Genomic DNA, 14,025 nt, shown 5'->3' with positions numbered 1-14,025 from the left:
CCCCAAAAAACCTGGAACTGTATCCACCCTGGCAGCAAGCAGTACAGCCTGCTAGAAACTCAGCTGCAGTCAGGGTCTCTAGTAGCCACTTAAAGATCATAGTTGGGGTTCTTCCGAAGAATAACGAAACCTTCCAGAATGGGAGTAACAGGAAGAAACTCCTCAGTGGCCAGTTCTGCCCGCTCCCCATGGGCCAACAGCACTGGAGTGGTGTGCGTCTGGAAGCCTGTGATCGTTTTAGGCTTCCCAGCCTGGCCCACCACATCCACAGCCTGTGGGATGAAGAGTTGAAATACAGATTCCAGAAAGGCGAGAAGCAACATCCCCACCCCCGTCACTGCCAGAGGTTGTGAAATGGATTATATCCACACTGTCCAAGTTCTCTGATATAGCCTGAGCCCTCCTTTTTAAACTACCCAATTCCTCACCTGACCCACACGGACAGAAACCGGCAATGGCCGCAGCTCCTCATCGAACGTCACCAGCATTCGCGGCTGCATGGCAGCCACCAGCCCATACAGTACGTAGTGAGACTTGCCTAGAATGACTGAGGGAAGGAAGCAGAGAGTGAAGGCTGTGGACACTGGGGCAGGCCTGGCCTGGCCACTACCCTATGAGCTAAGGGTGAACTCTGCTCCAGTACACCCCACTACTAACCCACGATGCCTCTCCCAGTCTTTGCTCACATCCCTAGGACCTGAAAATCACATTTCCTGGTCGCTTAGGAGTTCATCTTGAAACCTTTTGGGCCAGATCGAAAGTGTGAGAAGTTGGGGCTGGAGAGATGGCTCAGAGGTTAAGAGCACCGTCTGCTCTTCCGAAGGTCCTGAGTTCAATTCCCAGCAAGCACATGGTGGCTCACAACCACTTGTAATAAGATCTGGTGCCTTCTTGTGGTGAGCAGGCACATGTGTGGACAAATATTGTATAAATAATAAATAAATCTTTGGGGGGAAAAAAGTGTGAGAAGTTAAGGTGTCCTAGGGCCTCCCATAAGCCCACTGAATCTAGCAAAGTTAACATGGGGTCTAGACCCTAAATTGCCAAGGTGGCCGTGGTAGGGGCAGATCCAGGCACAACATGCACCATGTACTGTTTCTGACAGGAACTCACTGTTTCGAACGTCCAGGAAAGAAACAAGCACAGTGAGCAATCCCGCCACAGCTACTTGACTCATGAGCTGCCGATCACTGTGGTACGGGCACAGGGTAAGTGTGCCCTTCCCTAAGTGTGTCAGGCCCTGCAAAAAAGCAGAAGTGTCAGTGAGGAGTCAGACAGCTTACCTGTCAGGCAAACAAAAACTCCATGACCCATTCACATGTCCTCTCCTAGGCCCTCCTAATCACCACAGACACTGCTCCTGCCACACTTGAAAGAGGAGACTCCTGTTCTTTACCTGTGCCAATCGCACCATGAAGAGGTTATTGGGGTCCTTGGCATGATATTGGGCTAACTGGCGCAACATGGCAGCCAGTCGGGCGTTATTGGTACCTAGAAACAGGAAGCATTACATAAGTTTAAAAAAAGAACCTGGAATCTTCTAGTCTGTTCAAGATCTTTTTCCAGTACTTACCGCTGCCTACCATGCCCATGGCGAAGATGGAGTTATAGGAAACTTCTGGATCAGCATCATGAGAGAATTTGCTTAAAGTATCCAGGATGTTGAGTCGTGGATTTGAAACAGAGATTAGCGCCAGTGCTAAAGGTACGGCCCGACGGAGGGTAGGCTCCCCATATCTCAGCTGGGGATAAAGTAAATAAGTAAAGTAGCATGGAGAAGAAGGAAAAGCAAGCTCAGGGCTGAGGTAGTTCAGGGGGTAAAACTGCCTGCTGTGTAAGCAAAGGAGCCGAGGTTACATTCGTAGACCCAACATAAAAACCAGAAGAGTAGTGCAGACACCCGCACTCCAGGGCTCCTACCAGGAGACGGGTGGTGCCAGCTAGTCTGGTGGACTCAGAGGAGACATGTGAGAGACTGTGTAGTGGTCTCAATAGAAATGCCTTCCATAGGCTCATATATTTCAGTGTTTGGTCTTTAGGAAGTGGTGCTACTTGGCAGGGAGGTGTGGTCTTGTTGAAGTGTGTCACTGTGGAGTTTCAGAAAGAAGCCCAAGCTGGGCCCAGTGTCTCCCGGCCTGCTGCCTGCAGATCTGGATGCACAGCTCTCAGCAACTGTCTAACACAGCGGTTCTCAACGGAATGATTCTTTCACAGGGGTCCTCTAAGACCATCAGGAAACAAACATTTACATCAAGATTCAAAACAGTAGCAAAACTACTACTGTTACGTTATGTTGTAGCAACAAAAATAATGTCATGGCTGGGGGCCACCACCACATGAGGAGCTGTATTAAAAGGGTAGCAGCGATAGGAAGGTGGAGAACCACTGCTCCAGCACCATGTCTCGTCTGCATGCCACCATACGTGCTGCCATGAAGACAATGGACTAAACCTCTGAACTGTAAGCCAGCCCCAATTAAATGGTTTGTTGTTGTTTTGTTTTTTCGAGACAGTTTCTCTGTGTAGCATTGCCTGTCCTGGACTTGCTTTGTAGACCAGGCTGGCCTCGAACTCACAGAGCCCCACCTGTCTCTGCCTCCTGAGTGCTGGGATTAAAGGCATGCGCCACCACGCCTGGCTTTAAATTTTTGTTGTTGTTTTTGCTTTTTTCGAGACAGGGTTTCTCTGTGTAGCCTTGGCTGCCCTAGACTCATTTTGTAGACCAGGCTGGCCTCAAACTCACAGTGATCTGCCTGCCTTTGCTCCCAAGTGCTGGGATTAAAGGCATGTGCCACCACATCTGGCATTTTATTTACCTTTTTGGCTTTTTTGAGACAGGGTTTCTCTGTTTTATCTTGGCTGTCCTGGACTTGCTTTGTAGGCCAGGCTGGCCTTCAACTCAGTGATCCACCTGCTTCTGCCTCCCAAGTGTGGAATTAAAGGAGTGTGCCAGCACTCCTGGAGACACCTGGCTTTTAAATGTTTTGTTTTAAAAGATTGTATTTATTTTATATATGTGAGTGCTTTATCTGCATATACACCTGCTTCCCAGAAAAGGGCATTAGAACGTCCAGATGGCTGTGAGCCACCATGTGGTTGCTGGGAATTGAACTCAGGGTCTCTGGAAGAGCAGTCAGTGCTCTTAAAAGCTGAAGCACCTCTCCAGCCCTTCCAATTAAATGTTTTCCTTTATAAAAGTTGCTGTGGTCATGGCGTCTCTTCATAGCAATAGAACGTTGACTAAGATAGAGACCCTACCTCAGAGAATGTGGAAGGTGAAGATTGACACCTCTAAGCATTGACACATGAAGATGTGTGGCAAATCAAGTTTAACGATAGGAAAAGGTTAATGAGTTAAACAGGACTTGCTTCTCCACAAAGGAACTCTAAGACACCAAAATTAGAACTACCCGGGGCGAAGGTGTAGCACGGTGCTGAGCCCCTTCCACGTATGCATAAGGCCCTGGGTTTAATCCCCAGCATCAGACACAGACACCCCTCCTGCCATGTTTTAGTCTCCTTTGTGCTACTCACCAAGTGACCAAAGGTTCGCAATGCCATCTCTGCACCAATCTCTTCCCCCATGGCAATAAGCGCAATCCCCAGAACTGCCACTCCCTGTAATTCAAGAGGCACAAGAACCCAGTGAGCTCCAGGAACAAAAACCCAGCACCCAAGGCTCATCTCAGCAGAGCTGTCCTGCAGGGAACACCTTGCCTTCGTGGACAACTCAGCTCCGTCCAGCTATTCTGATGTGTGGCCAGAACCGAAGCTAAACTCTGCTGTGCGTCTTGTGTCTACATGCTACCTCTGCTCAGAGAACCTGCTGGCCACACCTGGTGCGCTCCCATGTCGGCCGGGGCGTCCTTCTTGTCCTTGTCCTTCTTCTCCTTCTTGTCTTTGTCTTCTTCCTTTTCTTTGGAGTCAAAGTGCTCGCTGCAGATGTGGAGAAGCTGCTGAACCTTGAGCACGTTCCCCGAGCCTGCAGCGGGGCAGCGAGAATGAGGGAAAGCACGAGAAAGCACTGAGAAGAGCATACTCTGTAAATACAAAAAGCCTTAAAAATCTAAAGCACTCTGGGGGGCAGAGGCAGGTGGATTGCTGTGAGTTCAAGGACAGCCAAGGCTACACAGAGAAGCTGTGTCTCAAAAAACAAACAAAAATCATTATCCTTATGATGGGTGGTGGCTTTTAATCCCAGCCCTTGAGAAGCAGAGGCAGGTGGATGTCTGTGAGATAGAGGCCAGCCTGGTCTACAGAGTGAGTCCAGGACAACCAAGACTACACAGAGAAACCCTCTGCGGGGAGGGGAGGGCGGGGATCTAAGGAGTGGAATTTAAGTCAAAGGAGAAAAAATCTGAGAAGAGGAGCAGGGGAGAAGTGGGATTGCTGGGAGACAGTGAGGTACAGACCTGCATAGGCACAAACATCCACCAAGGTATTGGCAAAACTCCGGAATGGCTCCGACACCACCTCCAGCGCAGCCAGGATGGCCTCAATAGCTTCACCCTTCCCTAAAAGAGATTCAGAGGGTCAAAGAACGCAAGCCTGGACCCTGCCGGTCTGAGACACAAACCCTCCAATGTGTCAGCCCTTTGAGAAACACTGCCTCACCCAGGTGATTGAGGCCCAGGCCAAGAGGAAGCCAACGAGCATAGGTGTCCTTGAGCTCGGTCTCAGATTTCTCCATGATGGTCTGAAGGATGGTGGAGGTGACGTCTCCATTGCAGGATCCCACTGCTATCATCCCACAAGCTAGAGCCGTCACACCTGCTACCTAGAAGAACAAGTCAGCATTATACGGAGCCAAATTGCCTTTCCTGGTCTTTGAGACTAGGCTAGCCTGGAAATCAGAGACCTGCCTGCCTTTGCCTGTGTGTGCTAGATCCAAGGTGTATGCCACGTTATTACACTTACTTACTTAGCATGTGCATACACTGTGAGGTCAGAGGATGAGGTGTAAGAATCAGTTCTCTCCTTCCACAGTCCTCAGGCTTGACTGCAGTGTCAACAGCCCTAGCTTTGCTACTCCTAAATACTTACTCCTTGCAACTCCCTAAAAAAGAAAGGTGATGGGAAAAACGAAGCCTGAAGAGTCGGAGTTACCTGTTCAATATATCCTGCTTTTAAGTAGAAGTAGCAAGATTTGAACTAGGATCTTTTTACTCTAAAATCTCTGCTTTTGGTAACCATACAGTATTTATCATTAAAATGACTCTGCATAAGAAAGAAAATTTAAGGCTAGCTAATGACTTCTGTGGCTTCTACCTAGAATGTCCCCTAAACCATGTGTGAGGTGGCCTGGACCTCTTGTCAGTAAGACGGTGGCACTCTTGGGAACTAAGGGGTACAGCTCTTTAAAAGCATCAGAGGAGCTGCCTTGAAGGGGACAGTGGAAAACAAAGTGGGAAAGAAGGGGAGGGTCCTGGTGGGATCCTGGCTCTTTCCCGCTTCACTTCCCACCATGATGTGCTGCTTTTCACAGCGGCAGGATGGCCAGCACCATCATCAACCCTCAGGCACTGGCTTTCTCCTCCTTATAGTCTAAGTAGTTAAACGGGTATCTCAGGGGCTGGAACTCAGCACAATACGACACTAAGCTTCATCTGGTCTTCAATTTCCAATCTGTCTCTCCCTCTTTTTTTGGGTTGCGGAGGGTGGGGTGGGGGGGTGGGGGTGTTAGAGGGTGCTTGGTACATGATCTTACTCTGTAGCCAGGCTGGAGCTCATGGGAGTCTTCCCACCTCAACCTCCAAGCACTGGCATTACAGACATGAGCCATCACACACAGCTTGAACTGCAGTTCTAGGAGCCTGTGTTGGGGGCCCCTTCCTTTTTCACTGCACATCAGCGACTCACCTCCATGCTGGACTTGGAATCTCCCATCACAGGCAGCAGCAGGGTTAGAACATCTTCCCGGTTAGAGCCAGCATAGGCCAAGCCTAACCTACAGAGTCAGGAGATAAGTCCCAAACACGTACTCAGGGAGGCGGCAACAAAGAACAAACCACAACAGCTCACCAACACATTCACCATGAGCCAGATTATTCAATGGCACACGACAGTCTTTGGCAATATCTTCTCTAGTGTTTATAAGCTGAGCACTAATAAAAAGAGAAGCAGTCTCATAAAGATCAAAAACTTAAAAAAAAAAAAATAAGCCAGGCACTCAGGAGGCAGAGGCAAGTGGATCTCTATGAGTTTGAGGCCTGCTTGATCTACAGAGTGAGTTCTAGGACTGACAGGACTACACAGAGAAACCCTATCTCAACAAACCAAAACGGGGCCGGGCACTGTGGCCCACGCCTTTAATCCCAGCACTAGAGAGGCAGAGGCAGGTGGATCACTGTGAGTTTGAGGCCAGCCTGGCCCACAGAGGGAGCTCCAGTACAGCCAAGGCTACACAGAGAAACCCTGTCTCAAAAAACAAAAACCAAACAACCAAGGAAAGAGCGGCAAGAAACCTTACCCAAAGATGGAACCAAGTCTCATGGTATTGCTGTTATGGAGAACATAATCTGAAAGCAGTGCCAGGGCAGGGTCACACTCATTCCGGACCCCAGAGTTCACGATACCACAAGCAAGGAGAGCGCCAGACTGCAAAAAGCAAGCAGACTCTACTCAGGCTGTCCACCCTTTTAACTACAAAGTGCAGTATAGGCCTCTATGGTGCCTGCCTTACCTGGGGTGGAAACTAGGCATGCCTCATGTGGTGCTCTCATCAGAGGGATCACACAAGACTATGATGTATTTGAACTCTTGTCCCTACTTGGTGGAATCGTTCTGGGTAGGATTAGGAGGTGCAGCCTTGTTGGAGGACATACGTCAATGGGGGTGAACTCTGAGTGGTTTTTTTGTTTTTTTAAAGATTTATTTATTTAATGTAGATGAGTGCTCTATCTGGATGTATACCTTCATGCCAGAAGAGGGCAGGAGATCTCATTGCAGATGGTTGTGAGGCACCATGTGGTTGTTGGGAATTGAACCTCTGAAACAGCAGCCAGTGCTCTTAACCACTGGGCCATCTCTCCAGCCCCAGACTTTTGAGTTTTCAAAAGCTAACACCAGCCAGGCCCAGTCTCTCTGCCTCCAACTTGCAAATGAGATGTGAGCTCTCGGCTACTGCTCCAGCACCATGCCTGCCTGCTGCCTGCCATGTTCCCCACCACGGTGGACATGGCTACCCTCAGAAACTGTAAACAAGTCCCATCTATTTTCTCTATAAGTTGCCTTAGTCATGGTGCCTCTTGACAGCAATATAAAGTAAGACACGTCATCAATGAAAGGAGGCATCTGAAGAGGAAAAAAAGCCCCCAGTTGCTAAGCTTTCGCAGACTAACCTTGATGTAGTCCTCAGAGGAGTACAGGTACTTGTCAATCTGAGTGAGGCCACCATCCACATCCCACAGCAGAATCATGCCGAGGGACGCAGCAGCACTTAACATTCCTGTGACAAGGAGGACTGTCAGCCTTGGCAGGGGCCCCCCGACCCTGCTAGGCTCCCTCTGAGACCCCCGTGGGCCCTCTCAGGCAGCGCCGGCACTCTAACAGAGGCTAGGCTCCCCCTGAGACCCCCGTGGCCCTCGCAGGCAGCGCCGGCACTCTAACAGAGGCTAAGCTCCCCCTGAGACCCCCGTGGCCCTCTCAGGTAGCGCTGGCACTCTAACAGAGGCTAGGCTCCCTCTGAGACCCCCGTGGGCCCTCTCAGGCAGCGCTTGCACTCTAACAGAGGCTAGGCTCCCCCTGAGACCCCCGTGGGCCCCTCTCAGGCAGCGCCGGCACTCTAACAGAGAGAGAACGGTACCATGGTCCTTGTTCTTGTACAGCCATTTGTTGCCGTCATCAGTCAGCAGCTTGTCTTGACCAAAGGCTGCATTCACGAAGCCATTCACAAAAGAGGAGGCCAGGTTCATGCGGGCAGAATCCACCTGAGAGCCGCTGCCTCCAAACCCTGGACAAGGGAGGGAGGCGCAGCTCAGCACAGGACTCAAGGGCAGGCCCCGGCCCTTTCTGCTGTTGTTTTGTTTTGTTTGAAGACAGGGTTTCTCTGTGTAGCCCTGGCTGTCGTAGAACTTGCTCTGTAGACCAGGCTAGCCTGGACCTCAGAGATTCATTTGACTCTGCCTCTCCCAAGCGCTGGGATCAAAGGTGTGTACCGCCACCACCACCCCAGTCTATAACTCCAACAGAGACCCAGAGACTGGGACACCAAGTTCATGGGAATCTGAAGTTCTTTACAAGTAGGTTATCTTAACTGGCATTCCCAATTCTTTTTCTTTAATTAGACAGGGTTTCTCTGTGTAGCCTTGGCTGGCCTGGACTCACTTTGTAGACCAGGCTGGCCTCGAACTCACAGAAATCGGCCCCAGCACGCCCGGACTGTTACTCCCAATTCAGTAGAAGACTCAGCAGTCCCTGCAATGCCCACACAGAGCTACTCACTGTTATTCTCCAGGTGGGTTTTGTAGATGTCATCAGGCACCTTGGGCTCCATGATGTCCAGCTGAGGAGAAGGCAGAGGGTCACAACTGCGTCCCCAGCACTCCCCTAGCTGTCCCTCCTGCTCTCCCACTGAACAGCAGCTTTAACCAGGGGAGTTCCTGACAGGCGTCAGGCAGGGAGGTAGAACAAGCAGGTGGAAGTTCAGCCAAAAAGCTTTAGAGCGAGAGCAGAGGGCCTCACCTCCCGAGCTAAGGCCAAGAAGTTGCTGTTGAGCTGCACGTTGGACATGATCTCTGTGAGGTCCTCGTACTCTTCCCCATCCTCACTCAGCTCCAGGAACACCCCGTGCCGGCCGAGCATGAACGCCATCTGCTTCTGGACCACCCTGCGGGGGAAAGCCAGCACACCTGCTCGCCCTCACCCGCCACGGGACGGGACAGGAAAGCGTCCACGCTGATTTTCACACAAAGCGCACGCACAGACTTAGCTCCTTTGCCCGTCTCCCTACATACACATCCTTGCAGGAGGTGAAGATGTCTTCCACCAGTTCCATGTCGTTGAGCATCAGCGCCAATCTCAGAGCTTCCGGGAACCGGCTGAACTTCCGGAACACACCCAAGGCGCAGCGCAGCAGGGCGGAGTTCTCAGGCTCTGGTACGTAATTCACACAACTACAGAGGCAAAGGAGTGAAGCTTCAGCTTCACCCAGCGCCGTTCACTTCACTTCGTTCCGGGATAGCTAAGCAACGAAGTTCCTGTCCTCCAGAGGTGAGCTGACCAGCCCAGGAGGAAAGGCGCGAGGGAGACCTGTGCTTACCTGGTGAGATAGAGGCAGACCTTGGCGTAGGCGTTCTCATCGATGTCTTTCTCCAGCATATCCACCTGCTCGATCTCCATGAGCAGGTCACAGGCCTCGTGCTCGGCGTTGTGAGCCATGTTGTAGGGCACGATTTCCTTCACCAGGGTGAGCAACGGTTCCCGCTGCGCCTTCTCCGCGTCATCCAGCTCTTGCCACTCCTTGGCCACTTCTCCCGCCAGATGTCTATGGACAGACACGCCATTAGGAAAGCAGCTGCCCAGGACCGACGGACTCAGGGTCTGGGGAAGTCGATACAGTGACACTTTCCCAAACCAGCAGCACAAGGCCAAGTCCCTTCACACTCCCAAAAAAAAGCCGTCCTACCTGACATACTCATGACCCCATGATGCCAGTTCCTCCTGGGAGCCCACTAGCCGATACTTGAGGCATTCCCGCTCACCGCTCATTGTCATGGCCAAAACGGAGATGATGTCAGCAGCGAAACACTGTAAGGAAACCAATCTTTTAAAGTCAAACCCAAAGAAAACAGTGTGTGACGTCACAGAATCGAGATCACCGTCTGCAAAACTCATCAATAAAGTTCAGTATATACTAGTCTATACACACACACACCACACACACACACCACACACACACCACACACCACACACACACACCACACACACACACCACACACACACACACCACACACACACCACACACACACCACACACACACACCCATACCACACACACACACACCACACACACACCACACACACACACCACACACACACACACACACACCACACACACACACCACACACACACACACACACCACACACACACACACACACCACACACACACACACACCACACACACACACACCACACACACACACACACACCACACACACACACCACACACACACACATACACACACACACACACCACACACACACACACACACCACACACACACACACCACACACACACACACACCACACACACACACCACACACACACACCACACACACACACACACACCACACACACACACACCACACACACACCACACACACACACATACATGGTGGTTGCGCATGCCTTTAATCCCAGCACTCGGGAGGCAGAGCCAGGAGGATCACTCTGAGTTCGAGGCCAGCTTGGTCTACAAACTGAGTCCAGGGCAGCCAAGGCTACACAGAGAAACCCTATCTCAAAAAAACAAAAAAAGAAAAAGGGAAAAGAAAATTACTATGTGATCTAAGCTAAGCCTCACACAAAAAATAGATTGGTGATGTCAGCCCCCTCTGAAGCTAACCTAACTGAGGGTGCCAAACACTGGTGGTAACAGAGGGACAGACGCTCCTGAGTTTTAAGTTAGGAGATGGTGGTTCTCATTACATGGCCTAGTTTGGCCTCAAGTTTCTAGACTCAAGAGGTCTGAGTGAAAGCCAGGATTAGAAGTCTTCACCACACTAACCACAAATTTTAATTGCAATAATAAAGTAGTAAAAGGTTTTATAAAAAAGATCCATAATCTAGGAGTCTAGAGAACTGGTTAAACAGTTACAAAAACATGCTGCTTTTACAGAGGACCTGAGTTCAGTTCCCAGCCCCACACAGGGGTTCACAACAGTCTAACTCCAGTTCCAGGTGAAGTGCTCCCCGCTTCTGGCCTGACAGACACTACAGGAAGGTAGTCAGCATACACATGGGCAGGCAAGCAAAACATCCATTCATATAAAGCAAAGATACGTCTTTAATAAAAATTCCCATGATCTAGGCAAACCACTGTAGCTGCTGGATGATAGACAGATGACGTAGGGGGTCAAGGACAAAAGCAAGCAAGTCAAATAAAGACTTCCGGGTTGTACAGTGGGTTCTTAGACATAAAAGAAATGAATGTACATGGGACAGAAGGTGGGGGGACATAAGCTTCAGAGAGCCCGGCATGCTGGCTTATGCTGGCATGCTCACACTCCGGACGCTGAGGCAGGAGGGAGAATGGCATAAACTCAAGCCCAGCCTAGGCCACATAGTGCATGTAAGGCCAGCCTGGGCTATAGCACGAGACTCTCACAAAAACAAAGCAACACAGCACTTCCTGCATGATCAGGAGGAACAGAGTTCAAATCCCAGCACCAACGAACACACCAGGCATCCCACAACCACCTATAAGCACCGAGGGTCTCTAGCTATGCAGTGGTGTGACAGCTACGTCCATGCACACACATAGAACTTAAGTTAGAAACACATCATGCTAAGAAAACCTCAGACCCTAATGAAGCAGACACTTCTGAGGAGCGGAGGGGCATTTAGGGGCTATTCTGACTATGATCAATTTTCCAACTATGTGGGGTCTACTAAGCTTTCAATGACATACCATGAGTCCTGTTTTCTAGTTTAAAAAAAAAGAAGAGGAGGAGGAGGAGGAAGAAGAATAATTATTTAACTGCCAGACCCACTCCACACGCACACCATATTCCAAGTCACCTTATTCTCCCCAGGAGCCATGTTCTCATAGATTTCCTTCAGTTTGCCATAGTGTGGACGCAGAAACTTGAGAGGCTTGGGTACCGAAGTCATGGAAGTTGTAGAGGAACGAATTTGTCTTCTCAGTTCCTCCAGCGCTGGTCGATACAGAGATGTATCCTTCTCCTGATCAAGGGACGACGTTGGTGCTCAGACTGAAGGGAGTCGCCATCCTCCACACCATAACCCAGACATATTTAACCAACGCTGTGCTCAAAAGGCAACTGGTTCCTATCCCATGATTACTCAACTCCTGTCAACGACCCCATCTAAATATCCTTTGCCCTCAAATTATCATAATACCTAATATGTGGGAATCTGATTCTTGTCTGAAAATGAAATAGGGCAAACCAAATGGGAAGCATGCGGATATACTTCCGCCTCGGGTAACATCTTGACTCACCCCGAGCCGTTCCACGAGCATCTCCAGTTCATCCTGAAGTTGTTTGTCTTCCTCAGACTGGAGGGAGGAGAAGAAGCTCCATCAAAAGATGGAACCCTAACCACAGTCTCCTCCCATTCACCCCGGGAGAGGTGGAGAGTGCGAATGTCTCTTCGGGAGGGGACCAGATGCGTTAGGAAAGGGAATGAGAGGGGAAGCAGCCTTGCTGGAAAGGCTGTCTCCTTCTGAGCCAAGGAGGCTCGGCTTGGAAGCCATTCTAGAAAACTACGGCAACGACCCGCGATGTGGTGGTGAGGGCAGCATGGGGTGGCAGAGCGTAATGAGGGGGGGCGCATAAAGACAGGGTCTCCCCCATGCGATGTCTCCCGGGGTGCGATGGGCCGTAGGGAGTCGGGCCCGAGGCCTTCAAGGCAGCAGTGACTCAGCCCAAAGCCTCCATCCTAGGCTCCCGAGGCTGCGCCTCACCAGCTCCTGCTCTTTGTCTTTGTCCCCGGCATCCCGCCGCTCCTTGCCGCTCGACTTCTCGTCCGCGCCGCTGGGGGCTGTCGCTGAGGGTTGCTGGGACTGCACCGGCGTCTTGTCTCGGCCACCCTCCTCCATCTCCGCCACCACTGCCGGCCCGCTGCGCGCGCACCTGATCGGACCGCCCCCTTTTCCCAGACGGCCTAGCGCGTTGTCCTCCAGACCGGAAACGCCCGGCGGATCCCGGGGCCCCCCGCACGCTGAGGCAGGCCGGGAATTACAGTTCCGGGTCTCCAGCGCGGACGGCTAGTACTGAACTCGGGGTCTCAGCCGTGAGAGTGCTCCGCCAGAGGAGATGACTAGCTTTCCTCTCCCTAGGCTTCGCCACAGCTGGATGCGCGGTGCGACAAGAAGGACAGAACGTCCGTAATTTTTCATGCTTGCGTTAAGTCCTCTGTAGTGGATTTCTACCAGGACAAGAGTCTTGAACTCTTGACTGCGGTATGTGTGACGTCAATTGACTTATGTCTAGCCTCCCGCAAAACACTCCTCCCCACGTGAAGATGAGTGATACCACCCGAAGCTTACTTAATAGCCCAGCCCAGCCTCGAACTTGCTTGCATGTAGCAGAGAACGATTTTAAATCTGATGGTCCTGCCTCCGCCTCGGGAGTGCTGAGATTACAGGCATAAACCACCACTACCACTGCCGCTGCCGCTCGTTATTAAAACCTATCACTTTTAAATCCAGTGCTTGGATTCTAGGCATAACCATCCATTTCCACTGTCGATGACTTCTCCAACCTTTGGATAGAGATTGAACGGCCCATAGCTGCTCGGCATGTTCCGTCTTGAGGATGTCCATGCATTTTCATGCTTGCTTTAACTTTGGTGTGTGTGTGTGTGTGTGTGTGTGTGTGTGTGTGTGTGTGTGTGTGTGTTCTAGTCACATACAAATCAGTACGTTGGAAATGAATTGGATGCTGTATCATAAAACACTTTATCAAACAGCTGATTAGATGACATATGAAAAGTTGTTGGAAAGATGGGAGAACGCAAACTTTAGAAACAAATGATATTAAAACCAAATTCCGCCATGTACCAGCTGTGTGGTTTTGGTAAGTTACCTAAACTCAGCCTGTTTTCTGCCTACATGAGGTACAAAAAGTCCTCTTGTAAGAAGACTGAAAAAATGAAATGAAGCCGGGCGTGGTGGCGCTCGCCTTTAATCTTAGCACGTGGGAGGCAGAGGCAGGCGGATCGCTGTGAGTTCGAGGCCAGCCTGGTCTACAAAACGAGTCTAGGATGGCCAAGGCTACACAGGGAAACCTGTCTCAAAAAACCAAAAAAAAAAAGCAATGAATAGATATATAAAGGTGCCT

At 50.6% G+C, this 14,025-nt stretch overlaps 1 protein-coding gene across 1 annotated transcript; it reads right to left on the bottom strand.

Moving 5' to 3' along the window:
* Positions 1–12,829, bottom strand: Psmd2 (proteasome 26S subunit ubiquitin receptor, non-ATPase 2). The gene is made up of 21 exons (XM_051150721.1): positions 12,648–12,829; positions 12,183–12,239; positions 11,741–11,905; positions 9,625–9,746; positions 9,259–9,483; positions 8,954–9,112; positions 8,682–8,826; positions 8,442–8,502; positions 7,804–7,950; positions 7,340–7,446; positions 6,469–6,596; positions 5,859–5,946; positions 4,614–4,776; positions 4,412–4,513; positions 3,836–3,981; positions 3,534–3,617; positions 1,574–1,742; positions 1,397–1,491; positions 1,114–1,240; positions 429–547; positions 1–272 (listed from the first exon to the last, which is right to left on the bottom strand). Exons 1-21 carry the CDS (start codon positions 12,780–12,782, stop codon positions 90–92), a joined length of 2,727 nt encoding a protein of 908 aa, XP_051006678.1. The 5' UTR covers positions 12,783–12,829; the 3' UTR covers positions 1–89.
* Positions 12,830–14,025: the final 1,196 nt, after the last annotated feature.

This window comes from Acomys russatus, chromosome 8 (genome assembly GCF_903995435.1).
Source record: "Acomys russatus chromosome 8, mAcoRus1.1, whole genome shotgun sequence".
In the NCBI taxonomy this organism is placed as follows: Eukaryota; Metazoa; Chordata; class Mammalia; order Rodentia; family Muridae; genus Acomys; species Acomys russatus.
This window is presented reverse-complemented; position numbering and strand designations above follow the sequence as displayed.